Raw genomic sequence first — 20,593 nt, 5'->3', positions numbered from 1 at the left:
ATATGAAAACTAATGGCATTCTTTTATTACGCCAAACCCACAAAATTTTTAATGGATATTTGATATAATGGTCGTTGACATTAACTAGTATACCAAATTGATAATTGGTTATATACTTGTTCACAAGAGTCACGTTCTTTCATAAAATGGTGTCATTAGAAAACTCTTGACTTTTAATGAAAAGACATGTCTATTAAAATATAATTATCTGTATTGACATGGATGTTGGTGCAAGGCTGCCGGATGTTATTGGTTGATAAATATGACGATCAATTAATCATTAATACTAATGAATGTCTTGTTTCCAAGTTCTGTTTACCCTAGAACTTGTGGAAGAAGCTATCCTTATGTGTCACGATCCAATTTCATAAGTCGTGAAGACATTAACTCCCACCGAGTTAGTAAGCCATCCACAATCCGCTAGAACAATTTAATAAAGGAATTAAAGCAGAAAAAGAAATCATTCAAATTATTTCAAATACTAGTTGTCCTTATTTTCATAAAACAGAATAATAGAGGTACAACCATCTCCGAATCTGGTGTCACTAGTACAAGAACTACTAAATGAAGTATAGGTCTAGGCATACATCCGAAAAGTACACATCAATAAAGATAATTGAAGAAGATCTGGTGTCGTGGATCAACTGATGGCTCATCCTAAATCGTCCAGATGACCATCACAGTGGTCGGCAGCGTCTCGAGATCCACTCGTTCCGAAAATGAAATCTGCACACGAAAAGAGTGCAACAAGTGTAGCGTGAGTACGGGGAATAATGTGTACTCAACAACATCGTCGACCAACCCTAACAAAAACGGAGACGAGGGCTGGCCTACAATTGCTACTTCCACACTTAACCGCTATTAGTTCACAATAATAATATGAATACATCAAGCCATAATAATCTCAGTTTAAGCCTATGTGAAATTCGTAATCCATAAGCACATCAGGTAACCAAATAAGCAACTAAGTCATTGGTCTATCAAGAAATCAAATAAGCACCCAAGTCCTTAAGCCGTCAATCATCCCAAGTCGAAAAAGGCTATCCAAACCACAATCAAGGCATAATAGATAATCAACTTACCCGAATCACAAGAAATCAAATAAGCACCGCTATATTGTTCTTCACTACCGCTTAACCATATCTTCAATTTAGGTGGACAAAGAAACCCATGTCTTCACAAAATTTACCTCCATTTCCTCTGACCCTAAAACCATACCTGCTTTTCATTATTTTCTCCCTCCTTGTTTTTATAAAATTAAAAAAGAAGAATAAATCTTTCACTTCTCACATCTTTCTTTCCACATCTTATCTTCATTTTTCCGTTTGAAATTCACCAAAAGAAAAAGAAAATACATCACTGTCCTTTAGAACCCATTACATTCATATCGCCATTTAAGTGTATAATTATATACACACTATATAAACAGTGTATAAAGATATTTATACACTGTTTATACAAGGTATAAAGGTATTTATACACTGTTATACAGTGTTTATATAGATGTTATACACTGTATAACAATGTATACATCTATGAACTCTTCTAAATCGCCATTTAAAGTCCTAGCCTTTATACAGTACTATACAAGGTGTATAACAACATGCATAACACGGTTATACAATACATATACAATTGTTATAAACATCTACCATTACATACCAACAGCCATTACACCTCAATCACAGTACTGAAAGCTTTTTTATTTCGATTCAAGATTTGAAAGTCTCATTTTCCTATGAGATGGGCTTACAAAACACCATACAACCGCCATTATACCATGAATAGAGAGAGAGAGAGAGGTGAAATGGTGTTAGTTTTTACTTGTTTGTTGGCTGCCATGGAGCTGTTGGAGAGGTGAAAAGGGAGCCAAAAAGGGGTGTTAGTTTTGGGATGATAAATTAAATGAAAGAGACCTGACAGGCTATTACTTGTAAGTAAAAAAGAACAGGGTTATTTTAAGTTTATTGCTATAATGGACTGTTAATTGGGTTAATTATTCAATTTTTATTTTGGTTCAAAAGTAAGTGTCCACTTACATAATCAAGAAGGAATTAATTATATTTTTTCAGATTTTTACTCTTATTAAGTATTAAGTGATCAGATTTCAATGTGTCAAGTTAATAATAATATGCAAATTTAAACCAGGGTAGTTTAGTCAATTGAGGCCATTTATGTAATAGCCCTTAATAGTTACTATAAATAGCTAAGGAGAAAAGGCCATAAATAGTCTCTTATCTATAGGAGTAGGTCTAAAATACTCTTTTAACTATATACTTACCGGTTTTAGTCCTTTAACTATCCAAAAATTTATCAAATTTGGTCTCCATTTATTTTTTTATACAAACAGCGTACAAACTCATAAACCTTCTTGAGATTAATTATTAAACCATTCCTGAGACCTATATTTCTCTCTCCCTGCTTCTTTTTCCTCAAGTTCCTCTTGTTAAAAAAAAAAAAAAAAGAGCATCCTGACACTGGTGTCCCTCTCGAGTCTCTAAAATTCGAAAAGACAAATTCAGGCACAAAATTTCTGTAACAATTCTTTTCAAACACTACTAAAAAATTGGTAAAAACCGACGGAAAAAAACCGATGGAAAAAACCGACGGAAAGATCGACAGATTCTGTCGGTTTTTTCAATAATTTTTTTAAATCTTTTTTTTAAGAAAATCGACGGACTGAGTCGATTATTTTTTGCACAAAAATGCCCAAAAAAATATAATTATTTGTTATATTATTTTCTAAAATAAACCGATGGAGTCCGTCGATTTTTTTTTATTATTTTTTTTATAAAATCCGACGGAGTCGGAGTCCGTCGGTTTTTAGAGCGAAAAAATAATATAAATTAAATCAATGTAAGTATATGAACAAAAAATAATAGTGGTCTAGTGGTGAAGCCCTTTAATGCCAAGGAACATACCCGGGTTTGACTCCAAGTTCCTACATTTCATTCTTTAATTTTCAAAAAAAACAAAACCGTCGTGAGACCGTTAGTTTTTTTTTTTTTTTTTAGCAAAACGACTGACTGGGTCAGTTTTAACCGACGCAGTCCGTCGGTTACGAAACGCGAGAGAGAACTTGAGGAAAAAAATTGAGGTTAAAGAATGAACTTGAGGAAAAAGAAGCAGGGAGAGAGAAATATAGGTCTGAGGAATGGTTTAACAATTAATCTCACGAAGGTTTATGAGTTTGTACGCTGTTTGTATAAAAAAATAGATGGAGACCAAATTTGATAAGTTTTTGGATAGTTAAAGGACTAAAATCGGTAAGTATATAGTTAAGGGACCATTTTAGACCTACTCCCATAGATAAGGGACTATTTATGGCCTTTTCTCAATAGCTAAGTGTAGGTTTATTTCTACTAAATTGTTTATGTTATTGAGTATGAACTCCTCTGTGAGGATATGAAATCCTTTATTTGTGTTTAAACTTCTAAAGGTGAAATTTTAAGAGGATTACTTTCCCTCAAGGGTTGTTCATATAAGTTTGGTCAATTAAATTTTAAATTGATACGGTGTTTTTGCTTGATTCAAGCATTTTCTTCAATTTTCTTAATTGATTCTCTACTAAATCTCTATCTTTTCTATCCTTTAGTTTATGTTCTCGTTATTTTCTACTAAATTTCTCCAATATGCATGGAACTTAAAACTATTCTAACATCCTTCTTAATTTACACATAAGTTTGAAGATATTGTTATTTTTTTCTAATATTTTTCTCTCCCAACTGATCATGATGTCATGCCTACATTGCGTCTTATAAAGATCAAGTTTGGTAAAGAAATTTAACATCAATCTCCAACCATTCTTGACTTTTCAACTCTATCTTTTTTTCAACTTTGTATTTTTGTGGGGTTGATTACATAATCTGATTTTTCATGTCATACTTAATATAAGTCAAAACGTGATCAACCCACCAAAGATAAGATAGGTATACATATATATAATTGGTATATACTAACACGTGTACTAAGAAGAGCCGTAAGGTATTAATTGAAGTTTGGAAAAAGTTTTCTCAAGTAGGAAAACTGGAAATATTGGCAAAGGTGTTTTGAGTCCTTGAGGGTTCACTAAATTTCAACTAATAGATTAGTTGTCTCCATTCCAACTCAATGACCTTTTAGATCGCTATTTTTGGATTGCGTTTAACTTATGTAATCGACATTATAAAGAAAGTTTTATATGATCAGATCAATCAAAAGATATTTATTAGGTTAACTTTTTCTCATATGAGGTGTTTTTGTCAAACTAATTAATAAATGAGATGTGTTTGTGCATACACTTTTTATCACTTAATCATAGTTAATTAATACGTATTTTTTTTATTAAATCAATTCACCATGATAAGTTAAAATGGTTAGTATAAATACGCGGTGCATAAGAAATCTTCCCTCTTTGTCTTCAATTACATCAGAAAATGACTTGTAAACTTCATTATGACCGTCGCTCATTGTTTGTCCCCGAATTCCATTATCAAGAAGTGTATTCACAGCTTCTTGTACTACTTTCTCCCAACACATTATTAATTCTCCTGACGTAGACCCAGCTCCTACGTAAGTTAGGAGTTAGATAGAATAGAATAACGATGTATAAACAAGAACCAATCCAAAAGCTAGAACTCTTCATAAAAAGTGTAATTTGCAGGATTAAAAATAAGATAAGTTACCTGCTACAGGTATAAAGATGATATGAAAATATATGATAGCTTTTCTCACTATTAGTGTATAGTATAAGTTAAATTATGTGCAACTATATATACATTCCGTACTTCTTTATTAACTATGTAAAAACAAAAAAGAAAAAGTTCAGTTGTCTTACTCTTAAGCTTGTTTGGCCAGACTTTCAAAAACTACTTATTTGAAAGATGCTTTTGTTAAAAGTATTTTCAAAAAAGTAATTCTGGAGAATAGCAATTTGTTTAGCTAATCATTTTAAAAGGCGTTTTGGTCAATTTTTACAACAACAATTGGTACTTGACCATAATTTCAAAAGTGCTTCCTGGAAAAAACTATTTTTTCAGCTTCTCACAACAACTTCTGCTACTACTCAAAGACATTTATTTTTTCCTCTAAAATCTCGATTAAACACCTTATCAATATTGAAGATCAGGGGAACAGAGTCATTTCTTATTCTGGGAAAACTACAACTTTTCAATAACAAAATGCCAAAATAGTTTCAGATGTAAATACTTTAGTTCGATTACTAAAAACGATAGCAATAAAGGACAGACAAATTTCAAAAATAAAATAAAATTGTTGCTAATTCTTTTTAGGGATGAATTAACAACATATTATAAAAAAAAATTAATAACTACGAGCAACATAGCGACAAATAAACGATGAAGTTCGTAACTAATTTTAATTTTTTTTATAGTGATAATTTCCTGCCTTACTTTGAGTAGCCTATTTCAATTTAAAGTCTAAGGCCAATTCGGTTTTGAGTACTCTATGTACCATAACCTTTTAGTCATGTAGTAGGCTACTATATAATATAAGGCCAAATACATGGAGGGCCCTTAAACTTGTCTCAAATTTTCATTTAAGACCTTAACTAGGACTTGTTCCTATTGAACACTGTAACTTCATTTAAACACTTTTGGCTGACGCGGCATAATATGTGTTTTGCACACTTTTTCAGCACGTGAGAGGTCTCTTTTCTTTCTTGCCGTGTACTGTCATAACTCATAAGACCTCCTTTAAATGCACCGGCGACTTTATTAATCTTTCCGGCTAGCACCTTCTCCTCATTCTTATTATTTTACATGGCAGAATTTCTATGGGTCTGTAAGTCCTTGGTCCAGTTGGATATTAGCAATCGAACACTGAAAAAGTTACAACTCATTTCTTCCATTTTTGCTTTTTCTGAAAAACGTTCATAGATGAAACCATGTTCGAGCATTAATATTCTAATCGCTAATTAGAAGGCATAAAGAAAACCCAGATGTGAACATTAATACTCAAATCTAACCATAAAGAAATATTAAATCTCGTCATTATTTGTTTAGAATGGAAGGGGTGGGAGGTTTTTTCTTTTTTCCCGACTCAATTCTATTTGGTCAATTAACCCAAAATCCAGCTGGCGTTTTGTCATTAGTTAATTTTGCCACATCACCGTGTTTGAAGTGCACGCACCATGTTATTTTTAGTGGCTAGTCAATTGGTACACTTTAAATGAAATTAGAGTGTTCAATGATGACAAGTCCTAATTGAGGTGCTAAAATGGAAATTTAAGCCAACTTTAAGGGACTCTCTATTATTTGGCCTATAATATATGTGTATGAAACTAAGTAGGCGTTTGGCCATAGATATTAAAAACAAATTTACTTTTTTGGGAATTTTTGAAGTTGAAGTTGGAGTTGGAGTCGGAGTTGTGTTTAGCCATAGTTTTTGAAATTGTAGTTTTTGGTGAAATGTAATTGTAAAAAGGTGAACAAAGTAAAAAAAAATTGAAAAATAAGTGGGCGTTTGGCCATAAAAATTATTCACTTTTTCCCGGAAATTTTTTTCACTTTTTTTTACTTTTAGCGTTTGGCCATAAAAATTATTCACTCTTTTCCGGAGTTGTAAAAACAAGAAAAAGTTGTTTTTCAAAAAAATTCAACTTTTTTCACTTTTTTACACTACATTTCACCAAAAACTACAATTTCAAAAACTATGGCCGAACGCAACTCCAACTCCAACTTCAAAAATTCCAAAAAAGTGAAAAAGTTTTTGATATTTATGGCCAAACGGGCCCTTAAGTTTTTTGAGTTTTTGGTATTCTGAAATACAACTTCAAGTTGTATTCTGAAATACAACTTCAAGTTGTATTCGGAATATTTATGGTCAAACGCCCAAAAGTGAAAAAAGTGGAAAAAAAAATCCAGAAAAAAGTGAATAATTTTTATGGTCAAACGGCACCTTAAATAAATTAATTAAAAAATCGTACAGCTGAAAAAATATGTTTATGATGAATGAGTTGAAACATCTACACCTCCCACTTGAAGGTGGGGTTCAAGTGACCAAATTCCTATTGTGCGTTATAAATATACAATATTTGAAGACTTGGAGAGATCTAATATAGTTTAAGAAATTATATAGACCTCTTTAAAAATCAAAGAACAAAACAGTATATTCTTTATTATGCCGTGTGTGTTTGTTGGATAAATGATATGATTAGTGTAGAATCTCTAGATTTTATATTAAACGAAATACAATAAACTCGCAGGAAGCAACTAAAGTAAAGGTGGAGAAGAGAAGTCAATAGTTTACAATGAAAAATTGACATGTTTTTAATGAAGTTTATGAAGAAGTCATGGAAGATTTAGGAAGCAAACTAGAAATCAAAAACATAAACTATTTGCAACTTGATTCTCAGATACTTTGAATTTGGGATATAAGCCAAAGGCAAATTGTAATATAAACAAAACTTGGCATAACAATGTCGATTAGCTGATTACTGACCAAATATATTGAATATAGATACATGCACCATCGTTTTTGCATATAATTCTATGCTCAATATTTTTTTATAAATATTGTTCATATAATGAATACGGACTAGAGGGACAGAGCTTCAAGTGCAGAAGCTAAGGATAAACTCCTATGCTGGAAAATTACATCGTATATAAAAAGTCAATTTGTTTTATGTGTATATATATAAATTAAATTGGATTCCATGGAGGAATTTTTTCTTTTTCTATCTAGTCAAAATGTTTTTTTCCCTTAAATAGCTTGATAAGTAAGTTTTGGAAGATTAAAAAAAATACTTCGAAGCTACTTAATTAAGAGAAGCATGTGAAACTAGAGATTACATATGTGCCACTTGTTTTTTTTTTTTTTTCCTCGAGGAATCTTGTATGGTTAAGAAACATACCTAAAATCTAAGGCAGCTTGTGTGTTATATAAAGGCTAATTTAATACTTCCTTCTGTACCATTTTTTTTTTGTACTTCCAAGATTGTCAAATGCTTTTGAGGAAATGATTTCTTACGATCAGTTACAAATTGAATAAATTAATCTTACACTTCTTACACTTTACCAGTACGTCTCCCATAAGAAAATCCATTTGATTAATTTAAGCAAAGCATAATATGTAATACTCGTTTTTTCTCAATTTATATGAAATAGTTTGATTAGAAATGAAATTTTAAAAATAAAATAAAATTGAAACTTGTAATCTTAACTTTTTATATGTCAAAATATTTATATATGTTGCATGCTATAAGACTTTTGATACTTATAGTCTTAAATATTTCATAATAATTTCATGACTTTAAAAACTTGTCGTAAAAATTAACATAGAAAGTCAAAGTTAAATAATGTAGCTCTTTTTTGAAACGGAGGGATTACTGATGCTAATGTTTTGACCATCGAAGAAAGTTGGTGATAGGACCCTTCCATTAAACTTTCTTTTGTTTCTTATCTCTAATTAATTTGGGAGTTGGTGGATTGCGATTTCCAAACGTGCATTTCGTGCATTGTCTTATGAATGGGTCTAGAGTTAGTAACAATCACCTACAAGAGTTGTACTTTCCTTAATCAGAGGTCTCGAATTTGAGTTTATTCGTTGATAGGAAGACACCTTTGTTAGGGAGCACTTTGCCCCTTAATGTGAGACTTTCCGGTTCGAATCCAAATTTAATCAGGCCCTAATGCGAGTGTCAAACACAGAATAAGAAATAAAAAATGTTAATTTAACAACCGTATACATTTAATCTAAACGTCAAAAAAGGGAAGTCATGAGAAAAATAGAGAAAAAGAAAGAATATACTACATTTTAACAGCCCAAAAATTGCTTCATAGGCTACCATCATTTACACCATCACTATCAACAAAGGAATTTGGGAGTTGGTAGACTGCGATTTCCAAACTTGCATTTCGTGCATTGTCTTATGAATGGTCTAGAGGTGGCTTTATTTGTTTTCATTAGAATCTGAATGCACATCTGAATGATTAAGACTGTTTGTTTTTTCAATATCTGAATGTGCATAATGTATTTATCTAAACATAATAAATATACAAGTCAAATTAAAAAGTAACTAAATAGTAGAAAATAAATACAAATTTAATAAAAAATATATTATTTGATAAAAAAAAAAAAGGAAACATTTATGTTCACTAGTAAAGGTGGAGATGTTTTGTAGTCGTGGTGGGTGGTAGGGGGGTGGACGGGTGAGTGGGTGGTAAGTGGTTGGGGTGAGGGGTGGGAGGTAGTGGGGGCAGGGTTGGTGGGGAGTGGGGTTGGTGGGGATGGGGTTAATGGTGGGGAGTGGGGGTGGGTGGTGTGGGATTGAGGTTGGTGGCGGGTTTAGCGTGGTAGGGAGTGGGGGGTTGGAGTGAAGGGTGGGTGGGTGGTGGGGTGGGGTTGGAGTGGAGAGTGGGTAGGGGTGGGGGTGGGGTTGACGTGGAGGATTGGCGTTGGGGTTGGAGATGGTGATAAAAAAGTTCCATACAAAAATACCTCTTAATGATATTATGACTTAATTTAAGATGTTAATGATTAAGACTTATTCAGACTAATAAGTGCTTAGATCTTAATGCATACAAATGCATTTAATGGCTTAAGATCTGAACCATTCAGATTCAGACATCCAATAAGTGCAAACAAATGAGGCCTAGTAACTATCACCGACAAAAGTTGCAGTGGAGTGACAAGTACTCCTCCATCCTTAATCAGGGGTCTCGATTTCGAGTTTCGTTGGATAGGAAGACACCTTTGTTACACTACTAAAAAACTGGCAAAATTCGACGGACAAAAAATCGACGGACTGCGTCGCTTTGAAAAACCGACTCAGTGTGTCGGTTTTGTGTATTTCTAATTTTTATTTATTTTTTTAATTAAAAAACCGACGGACAACGTCGGTTTTTTCCGCAAAATTTTGAAATTATATATCCACAAAAAAAACTGATGTCCCACGTCGGTTTTATTAAAAAAAAAAAATAATAATAATAATATAAAACCGACGGACGACGTCGGTTTTATTTTTAAAAATATTTTAGATAATATGCAATTCAATTTTTTTTTAGGAAACCGACGGACAGGGTCGGTTTCCTTTTTTTTTTTTTTTTTAATTTTTGAGTCAAATCTGGTCAAACGTGCGGGAAAAACCGGCGGACAGGGTCGGTTTTATCCGTCGGTTTTTCTTTAAAAACATTCCAGATGGGTTTTCATACCCATTTCTTCTCCTCTTCCCAATTAAACTCCCATTCCCCTCAAACCCTAGCTACCCGCCGCCCCCCTCCCCTCCGCCCAGCCCCGCCGCCCAGCGCCCCCGCCTACGCAGCCCGTCCCCACCAACCCCAGACCCGTTTTGAGGTTAATTAATTGAGGTTAGTTTCTCTTAAATTAGGGCTTTTAAAATTCTTTCAATTTTAGTTTTATTTGTAGATTTTAGGCCTAATGCTAATCTATTTAGCTTTGTTAAACATCATTTGCAATGTTATTAATGTTGAATTTGTGAAAAAAATGTAAACTTTATTTGACTAGTTTAGTTGTCATTTTTTTTTTTGGCTTGAGATTGTGCTATATTTCATGTTCTTTGTCAGTGTATTTGTGTTAGCTTAGTTATCATTCTTTGTAATATTATTGATGTTGAATATGTGCAAAAATGTATACTTTAATTATTTGACTAGTTTTTTTTTTTGTTGTTGTTGGATTGTGCTTTTTGTTAGAATTCCATAAGTTATTAGAATTGTTATTGATCATTCCAAATTAGAATTGGTTGAGATTGTGCTTTTCAAAGTTAGAATTGTTAAGTTATAGTATTTATATAACCTCAATACTAAAATGTAGATTTTATTTCTCTAGATTTACTTTTTAATTTTTATAATTGGTTGGAATTGTGCTTTTCAAAGTTATAATTATTAAGTTATGTTAGAATTATTAAGTTATAATATTTCTATAACCTCAAAACTAAAATGTAGACTTTATTTGACTAGATTTACTTTTCAATTTTTAGAATTAAAGTTAGAATCCATAAGTTATTAAAGTTAGAATTGTTATTGAGAATTCAAAGTTAGAATTGGTTGAGATTGTGCTTTTCAAAGTTAAAATTGTTAAGTTATAGTATTTCTATAACCTCAATACTAACATGTAGATTTTATTTTACTTTTCAATTTTTAGAATTGGTTGTCGGTGAAAGTAGTGTGTCGCAGCCTCGCAGGAATATAGTCATGTCCAGTATGATAGAGTTAATGATATGGTTAATGATGTTTTTGGCGTACAGTCTGGGTTTGAACCTGGGCAAAATTTTGAGGAACCTCCTAATGAAGAAGCAATGCGCTTCTATCAAGAATTAGAAGGGGCTAGTCGTCCACTTTAGGTAGGAAGTCAGCATTTTAAGTTGTCTGTTGCAGTTAGAATGATTAACACCAAATCAGACTGGACTGTTGCTGAAGCTGCTATGGACTCAATGATTAAGCTTGTAGGGGAACTAGTTAGTCCGGAATTCGACATACCTAAGAGTTACTATGAAGCAAAGAGATTGTGTTAAAACTAGTTAATGGTACTTTTAGTTGGACATTTAAATATGAACTTTGAAGGTCTATTTAGATCGTATTTGATGTGTTTAGATAGTGTTTGATGTGTTTTATTATTACTTAGGGTGATTTTATGTGTTGTAGCTCTTTTAGAATTGATTTGGAGCATTTTACTGCTAGTTTTGAGCTGCTTTTGGTACTGATTTCTGTGCAGGTGTGGCTGCAGAAAATGCAGGAATTGAATGCAGGAAATTTTCCAGAAAACCGACGAAAAACCGACGCAGTCCGTCGGTTTTCTGGAAATTAATTTTGGAAATTTTCCAGAAAACCGACGGAAAACTGACTCAGTCCGTCGGTTTTCTGGAAAATAATTCTGAAATTTTATGAAAAAACTGACGCACTGTGTCGGTTTTGTATTTAAAATAAAAAAAATTAAATAAATAAAATATATATTGTTTTTATATAACATAATAAATCAGAAATTAAAAAAGCCGACTTTGTCCGTCGGTTTTTTTTATTTTTTAAAATTATTGTATAAAACCCGACGGACCACGTAACCGACGGACTCGTAACCGACGCAATCCGTCGGTTTTCAAAAAGCGAGGCTATGTAAACCGACGGACCGTAAAGGGTCGGTTTCCCGTCGGTTTCATTGAAAAAGCCGACACAGTCCTTCGATTTTCCCCCTTTTTTTAGTAGTGTTAGGGTGCACTTTGCCCCTCAATGTGAGATTTTTTAGTTCGAATTCAAATTTAGTCGGGCTCTAATGCGAGTGCTGAACTTTTACCTTAATGGTGAGTATTCGAATTCGCACGTTGTAATCCGCTCCCCCATTTCCCCTTCCCCTACCCCCTATATAATAATTTTTTTTTCAAAAAAAAAAAAAAAAAAAGAGTGCCGAACACAGAGTGAGAAACAGAAAAAAGTTAATTTAACAACAGTGTATATTTAATCTCAACAGAAAAAAAAAAGCCATCAGAAAAACAGAGAAAAAGAAAGAATATATTACATTTTACAGCCCAAAAAGTACTGCATAGGCTACCATCATTTACCATCACTATCAACAAAGGAGTTTAAATTTGGATCACTCATATAGATTACCGATCCATGCCTATAGTATTCACAAAAAAAAGGAAGGCAATTTTTTATAAACGTTGCATCGATCTATTCAAATTATAAGAAAGTTTTCGTGATATATTTATTTTCTTGAGATATTTACTTTTGTATTCTTCCTAACACTAGAGGAGAAAAAACTTTTCTTTTGTGTAATATTCCTAAAAAAAGTGAAAGCACTCATCTGCTCACATTCATGCAAATATGTCATAACACTTGCATAGCTAAGTGTTACTGAGTCGCAGGTTAAAATTTGTGCATTAACAAAACAAAACAATTAAGAAATTGTGACTTTTCAATTACTCATTTACCAACACATAAACATTATGTCAGTGTTAGCTTTGCTTAGTTCCGAGCTTGAATAATAAACAAAGAGAGTTGCGACAAACTGAGAGTGTCAACGTAAAATAGGACACTCGAAAGATATGAATAATCAACTATATATATATATATATATATATATATATATATAATAAAAAGATTTCTTGCATTCATTAAACTGATCCCTATTGACAATTGTTTAATGAGCGCGTAGGTGTTTGCACATGAATGGTTAATATTTGAAAAGAAAAAGAATAACTCAAAAAGTTTTTGCAAATTGAAATTATATTTGAACATGAATGCAGTTGAAGTTTTACGAGTAACAATTTTAAAAACTCCTAAACCTTATTTTTCAAAGTTCAAATTCCATATTTACTGGTACTTTTTTGTTTTGGAATAATAGCACTTTTGATCCCTATGTTATTGGTAAGTTCTACTTTTTAGTGCTGTGATATATGGGTCAACATATTTAACCTTTAGTTAGTTAAAATGTGTGTTTTGTATCCTTCTATATAAAAAATATGTTATATGTGATCATTTATAGAACTATAATATCGTTAAAATATGAAGTAATAATGCAAATTAACACATTACATGAGTAATTAAGTGATAGAATGAAAATAATAACTCTCTAAATATTCACAACTTAAGGAAAAACAATGCACAATTCAATTATTAAGGGTATAATTTGCTTAATCAAATATCATAGGGATTAAAATAACAATTTATCAATAACTAAGGGAGCAAATATACGATTACTCTTTTTTTTTGAATAATAATTGCGGTATTCACATACGTACACTTCAATTAATTCAACAGCTACTCTCTACCTCCAATCACCAAATACCTACAACTATATCCACTAAAGTATGAATAATAGTCTTATTTAAATATTTTTTTAATGTTAGTATTTTAAATTTCTGAAACAATACTTATAGGCAAACTGGTCCAAAAACAATAATTTTAATAGAACACAAAAAACGAATCTCACCGGACACCTTTATAACCTAAAATGATGTCACTGTAGAACTAGTCGTATGCTTTCTTTTTTTCACCAAACTTGAGTCCTAGAGCCGACACGTCGACCTATAGACCACAGGCCTCCATTTTGGATCTCTTTTCTTCATTCAAACTTCATATGTACTCCGATGTTAATTTACGTGACAGTGTTTGATCAATTGTTAAATTTAAAATATGTGATTTATAATAGCTGTATTTGTATGATTATAAGTCCTCTTATTGTGAAAAATTTAAAGTTTATTTTATCTGAAAAAAAATGATCCGTGTAATAGCACGCGTATCATATAGGAGAAGTAAATCACACTAAGTAAGTCCAGTGCGATGAGCTTGATCAAAAATGTATATAGGAGTTTTGAATTTGAAAAATTCCATTTGAAAGATCACCTGCTCAACAAACTCAGTCACCCTTTTAACGCGAATTCAAATTTAATCTAGCTTTAATGCAATCATCAGATGAACTTTTGACAACGGCATCCGCAACCCTACCTTCGGGGGTACTCAAGGTAAACCAAGCACTATATAGTAGAGCACACACAATGTAAACCCACACCAATGCAATAGCACTCAAATCACGCAAGAGAGGAAAATTGTACTAGACAAGTCAAACTTAATCGAGCTTTAATACAATACTCATATACAAAAAAATAAAAAAAGAATTCAGCAGTCTTAATTTATTCTTGAACCACCTACTCCCACCCTAACCCCCCCGCGACCCCAACCCAAACAAAAAAGTAGTCCACCACACTACGTTTTCAATATTTCCAAGTTTTCAACCTTCCAATCTCTTTCTCAACTTGTCCATTTCTTCTTCACCTTCCCCCATTTCCCCAACCATATCAATCCCTCACCTTTTCCCCTTCTCCCATTACACCGCAATTCTCCCCTTCCCTCAAAAATCTTCTAAACCCCATTTCACATTTCAACAACCAAGAATCAACGACCCAAAAACCAAGAACCAAAAATCAAGATTCAAGAACCAAAAAACCAAGAATCAAGAACCAAGAAACCAAGACTCAAGAACCAAGAAAAGGTAGTCCCCTCAAACCCCCCACTCCAACCCAAACAAAAAAGTAGTCCACCTCGCCACGTTTTCATATATTTCCAAGTTTTCAACCTTTCAATCTCTGTGTCAACTTGTCCATTTCATCATTTCTTCTTCACCTTCCCCCATTTCCCCTCCCCATATAAATCCCTTACCTTTTTCCCTTCTCCCATTACACCCCAATTCTCCCCTTCCCTCAAAAAATCTTCTAAACCCCATTTCACATTTCAACAACCAAGAATCAACAACCCAAAAACCAAAAACCAAGAACCCAAAAACCAAGAATCAAAACAATCAAGAATCCTTGTGTGTATTAGACAACATTGTATTACAAACGATACCATGTTGTCTTTCACCCCGCATCTATCTAAGCCAACACCACCCACCCCCACCACCCTTTGGTCTCACCCCACCCACCCTCACCCCACCTACCCCACTAAACGCCACCACTTCTCACAACTCACCAACAACCGCAAACTTAGCATTACTGCCATTGATGCAGCACAACCATTTGATTATGAAGCAATAGTTTCAAATCAATTATTTCAATCAAACAAACTCAAAATAGCCATAGTTGGTTTTGGTAATTTTGGTCAGTTTTTAGCTAAAGCATTTAAGCGTCAAAATCATATTGTTTTTGCACATTCAAGAACTGATTATTCACATATTGCAAATTCATTAGGTGTTTCTTTTTTCCAAGATCCAAATGATTTATGTGAACAACATCCTGATGTTATTGTTCTTTGTACTTCAATTATATCAACTGAACCTGTACTTAGATCATTACCAATTCAAAGGTTAAGAAGAAACACATTGTTTGTTGATGTTTTGTCTGTTAAAGAATTCCCAAAGAACATTTTTTTACAAGTTTTACCTACCCATTTTGATGTACTTTGTACTCATCCTATGTTTGGACCTGAAAGTGGTAAAGACAGTTGGAAAGGTTTAGGTTTTGTGTTTGATAAAGTTAGAATTGGTGAAGGTGAATCAAGAAAAGCGAGGGTCGATAAGTTTCTTGATATATTTGAGAAAGAAGGTTGTAGAATGGTACCAATGACATGTGCTGAACATGATAGATATGCTGCCGGTTCGCAGTTTATAACGCATACAATGGGTAGGGTGCTGGAGAAATTGGATTTGGAAACAACTCCTATTAATACTAAAGGGTATGAGACTTTGTTGAATTTGGTTGAGAATACTTCTAGTGATAGTTTTGACTTGTACTATGGATTGTTTATGTACAATAAAAATGCTATGGAGCAGTTGGAAAGACTTGATTTAGCTTTTGAGTCTTTGAAGAAAGAGTTATTTGGTCATTTACATGAAGTTTTGAGGAGGCAATTGTTTGGGAAAGTTGAGGAAGCAGGACAAAGGCGTGTGTTATCGAAATTGCCCAAGAATGGGTATGCGTTGCCAGCTCCTTCATCGGACGCAGTTAAATCGCAGAACAATTGAGGGAATTCTGAATCTTTGGTATGTCTGCATTTGGATGTTTATTAATAGCATCTTTGTAACAATTCAATGTTAGCAATGTAACTATGCTTACAAGGACATGCTCATTGTGTTGTTTAATGTGAAGACTAAGGAGAAGCACTAAATCAACCTTCTTTTTCCATTTGGAGTTGGGATTAGGTGTTGAGTTGTAAAATCATCAAAAAAAAAAAAAAACATAAATATTTTGGCCTGTAATGTCAGCTGTTGTTTAGGAACATTTGTGGTAGGAGAGTATCTTTTGATGTAGTTTAGGGGTCGACAAGGCAGTTAACATTTGTTTGTTTGTTACTGGATAGGATATTCTGTATCTCATGTATTTATGATTGAATAGAAGAGTTATGTGTTTGCTTATTTCTTCTGAAGAGAGTTACATTTCTAAGACATAGTCTGTGAACATGAATTTCTTATGTTTTAGCATGAACTTTTTTCTGTTAGTCATGAATACTTGATGTATGATGCTTGATTACCAAGATGTTCTCTTATATCGTACGAGTTTCCGTATGGAGTTGTTTTCTGCATATACTCGTCAACTTTAAGGAGACGAGCTAGTCTGAAGCACTATTTGGTAATTCAACATCCTTATGAAGGCACGAGAACATGTTGGACGAAATAGTTAACAATGATAAACCATTGTTATAATGTCCAAGCTCATTGATATATCATAAAGTGGAAAGGGAAAAGGAGAATTCACATTTTGCATCCTCATCTTTGTTAGTCAAATGATTTAGTCTTTGGGGGAGAAAAGAGAAGAGAAAATATGTATCAATTTCTTTATTATTTGATGCATACAAATGAGGTTTCTGGTTCAAATTCCAGCGGACTAGGTTATTTTTTCCCTGTCTGCCTAAGCCTTGAATTAGTCTAGGTGCACGTAAGCTGACTGGGATACCACTATCATAAAAAAATTTGATGCATACAATTGCAACAACTGATTTATATGTGTCAAATACAATACACATGCATTTTTCAAATATGGTATCTAAAGTAGGAACTTTACCACATCTAACATTAACACTTAACACACAATTTTAATCGTTCTATGCATTCCCCATGTGATATCTTTCTCAACTAAGTTTGTTGATTTGTTCCTAAACTATTTATTTTCGAAGGTACTCTTTGCAGCAAGCATCTCATATATTTATCATTTCTTTCCTAATAAGAGCAGAGTGGAAAAACTGATCAACTCGATCAACTCTTGTTCCAGGGGTTTCCCTTTCTTTCTCAACTGAAAAAATGATGTGAAAACTAAAAGATTTTTGATTCATATTGGCTGCAAGCCATTGAGATAGTATGCTTGTTGTAGTTGCTGGATGATGTTTTGTTGCTTCATTTGTTGGTTTATCAATAAATAGATCAGAAGGTGATTATATGAAATAGTTGTCTATCTTTTTGTCTTACACATATATAGTCCATTTCCTTTTTAAGCTGCCAGATTACCTTTGTCGTCTTCAAATTCTCAGAGGCAACCTTATGATACTTGTCAATGATCTAGCAGATGATACTGATATCTATTGCATGATTTACAGTTAAGTAGCCTCTCTAAGAGTTATCTCTAGGAATCTAGTTATACTTTGTGTGATAGTCGAGATTTGAGAACATCACATCCGAGTAAATTGCATAACCTGGCTGACGGTTGTGACAATCTAAGTTGCTTGGACTTGGGTGCGGGTCTCCAATACAGGTACGGATCCGAGTATCGGATTTGGCAAAATCTAAATTTTAAGATTCGGGAGTGTGAATCCAGGTATGGATACGGATGCTGGGATTCAGCTAACAAAATTCAAAATTATATAAAAAAGAAATAGAGCTCTAAAGATATTCTATGAATACTTACATGTATATTGTAGAATTCAATCTTTCATTCTCCAAGATGGGCATTCTATTTCCCATATCTTAAATCTGTTTTATCTTTTATTTTAGAAATCAAAATCTCAATTTTCCCTCCAAATTTATCCATGGACTCCGGTCAAAGTATCCAAAGTTGGTTGACCGTATCCCTCCCCCCCCCCCCCCCCCCCCCCCCCCGGCTCCCAGTCTCGTGTCGAGACCGGTTCGGCATCAAAACGAAGAGTCCGCACAACTTAGGTGACAATATTGTCAAAATCTCATCTCCTGTTGATAATCCTTTTGATGTTGAATAATTTTCAAATAAGTAATAGCTCTATTAGGAAAGGGAGAATGCAGGCTGCACATGCTCCTTTATCAATTTTTGGCTACTGATGTATTGGTGAAAGAGGGTTAAATTTTTTAGATAGTATCACTATTAATATATATCTCATTTGATTGTCATACTTGCCATTTGGCAAATTCAAGTGCTGTTAATATTTTGCGGAGCTGTCTTTGCAACGTTTGAGATGTTGAAGGGTTCCATACAATGTGGGAAACTTGCGTTTTAGAAACCTTCATTAATGAATCTTGATGATTTTTTACCAACAACAACAACGACATACCCAGTGTAATCCCACAAGTGGGAGCTTTATCTGTAGAGAAAAAGGGCCTGTCATGTTAGACTTCGGAATTAACTAGACAAATGTTTGAGGCCTATTTTATATATTCATAAAGGATACTGGGTTTGAGTATTCTTTTACTTGCCATTTTATTTCTACTCCAAAAACGTCGGGCTAGAGATTTGCAGCTTATTAGCAGCACATGGTAGTTTTTTCCAACTAGATGTCATTACTTAATGAATGCTCTCATCTTGGTTTTACTTAATTTATTATGTATACATCAGCCATGAGACATTTGGTCAAAGTCACAATAGTCTCTTTAATTTAATTGATATTTCTCCATGATTTTACTGTAGCTTTTGAGATGGAATCAAATATTTGGTCAAGTTGTATATAGTAGTGATTAGTGTAAGGAAATGTTGCAACTATTGCATGTGACTTGGAACTGGCACATGTTTCAGATTGGAAGCTCTACCAGAACACTCACCCCAAAATACATGTTCGTCTTTTATTTTTCTCATCTTAAATCACATACTTGTAAAGAACAAGGTGATGAAACTTAAGATGAATTGTATTTTGTTGTCTCGTTATTGGTTAACGAAAGCTCTGTACATGATACATAACCTTTACTTGACATTATAGACTCCTTGTAAGGTAGAACAAGGCTACAATGTCTGGTTCCTTTTGAATTGTAAATATGGCTTATGCACAGCCTTATGTGGTTCAATTTATTTTGCTGTTTGTTTATTTTGTCTTAGATTGAGTTTCTTTTATACTTGGAAGTACTCTGCTTTTGACTCTGTCTATTTTGGGTTTTAAGATGCTTTATCTTGCAAGAGGACATCTGATGATGAAGGAATTCTGGATGTGTAATCATATAGACCTGTTTTATTTAGGGACTGGTATCCCACAGTTTTGTTGATTTCAGATTTTAGAGACCTTCTCCATCACTAGTAATCTTCCATGATCAGGGGCCACATAGCCTAGTTTATAAGAAAATAGGCTATGTGACCTAGAGGTCAATGAAGTGGGGATGAAAGCCATGTGAGACTAGAGTTCAAATCCCTATAAGGCAAAAGACACTGTGATTTATTTCCCGCTGCTTAAGCTGTGGTGGGCAGAGTTAGACAGTACTTGTGCTAGTGGGAGGTTTCCATTGGAATAGTCGAGGTGTGTGCTAGTTGGTTTTGACACTGCCGTTATGGAAAAAAGAAGTAAGTTAATCTCTAGACTAATTTCAAGGGATCTAGTTTCTCATTCAGCATGAAGCGAGATTGGTGAATTTTGGTTTCTATCACTTCTGTATTGACCTATTAAGCTAGGCAGCCAAGTTCTTTCTAAAGCCTATTTTGTGGACATTTTTCTTTTGACCAGTCTTTAGATTTCAAGATGCATGGGTGAGGACAGGTAACTTATCTTGACCTTGGATGCTGCATGTATTTGTGACAGAGCAGATGTGCAGACTGTGACACCTACATAATAAAATTTGCTGATCTTAGTGATTAGTTTCATCCTTAATCCACTAACATGCATGGTTTTGTGTTAATCATCTGTAAATAAAATTTCTATCCGATTGCGTGTTGCTTTGCTTTCGAGGTCTTGATAACCCACATTATAAGAACTGGGTTAAAAAAAAAATTGTATTAGTGATTTCTCAGATGCCTTTTTGTTTTTGCCTCTTTAATGTTGCGTTAGCTGTC

At 33.4% G+C, this 20,593-nt stretch overlaps 1 protein-coding gene and 1 long non-coding RNA gene across 2 annotated transcripts; one reads left to right on the top strand and one right to left on the bottom strand.

The window, feature by feature from the left end:
- Nucleotides 1-442: 442 nt before the first annotated feature.
- Nucleotides 443-2,042, bottom strand: LOC132602125 (uncharacterized). Its single transcript, XR_009567609.1, has 2 exons — nucleotides 1,663-2,042; nucleotides 443-726 (listed from the first exon to the last, which is right to left on the bottom strand). It is a non-coding gene; the product is annotated as an uncharacterized LOC132602125 (long non-coding RNA).
- Nucleotides 2,043-14,751: 12,709 nt separating this feature from the next.
- Nucleotides 14,752-16,797, top strand: LOC132603107 (arogenate dehydrogenase 2, chloroplastic-like). Its single transcript, XM_060316000.1, has one exon. The coding sequence runs from the start codon at nucleotides 15,295-15,297 to the stop codon at nucleotides 16,405-16,407; it is 1,113 nt and encodes a 370-aa protein (XP_060171983.1). The 5' UTR covers nucleotides 14,752-15,294; the 3' UTR covers nucleotides 16,408-16,797.
- Nucleotides 16,798-20,593: the final 3,796 nt, after the last annotated feature.

Source organism: Lycium barbarum, chromosome 7 (genome assembly GCF_019175385.1).
Source record: "Lycium barbarum isolate Lr01 chromosome 7, ASM1917538v2, whole genome shotgun sequence".
NCBI classification, from domain to species: Eukaryota; Viridiplantae; Streptophyta; class Magnoliopsida; order Solanales; family Solanaceae; genus Lycium; species Lycium barbarum.
Note: the sequence above shows the minus strand (reverse complement) of the source record. Positions and strands in the feature narration are given on the sequence as shown.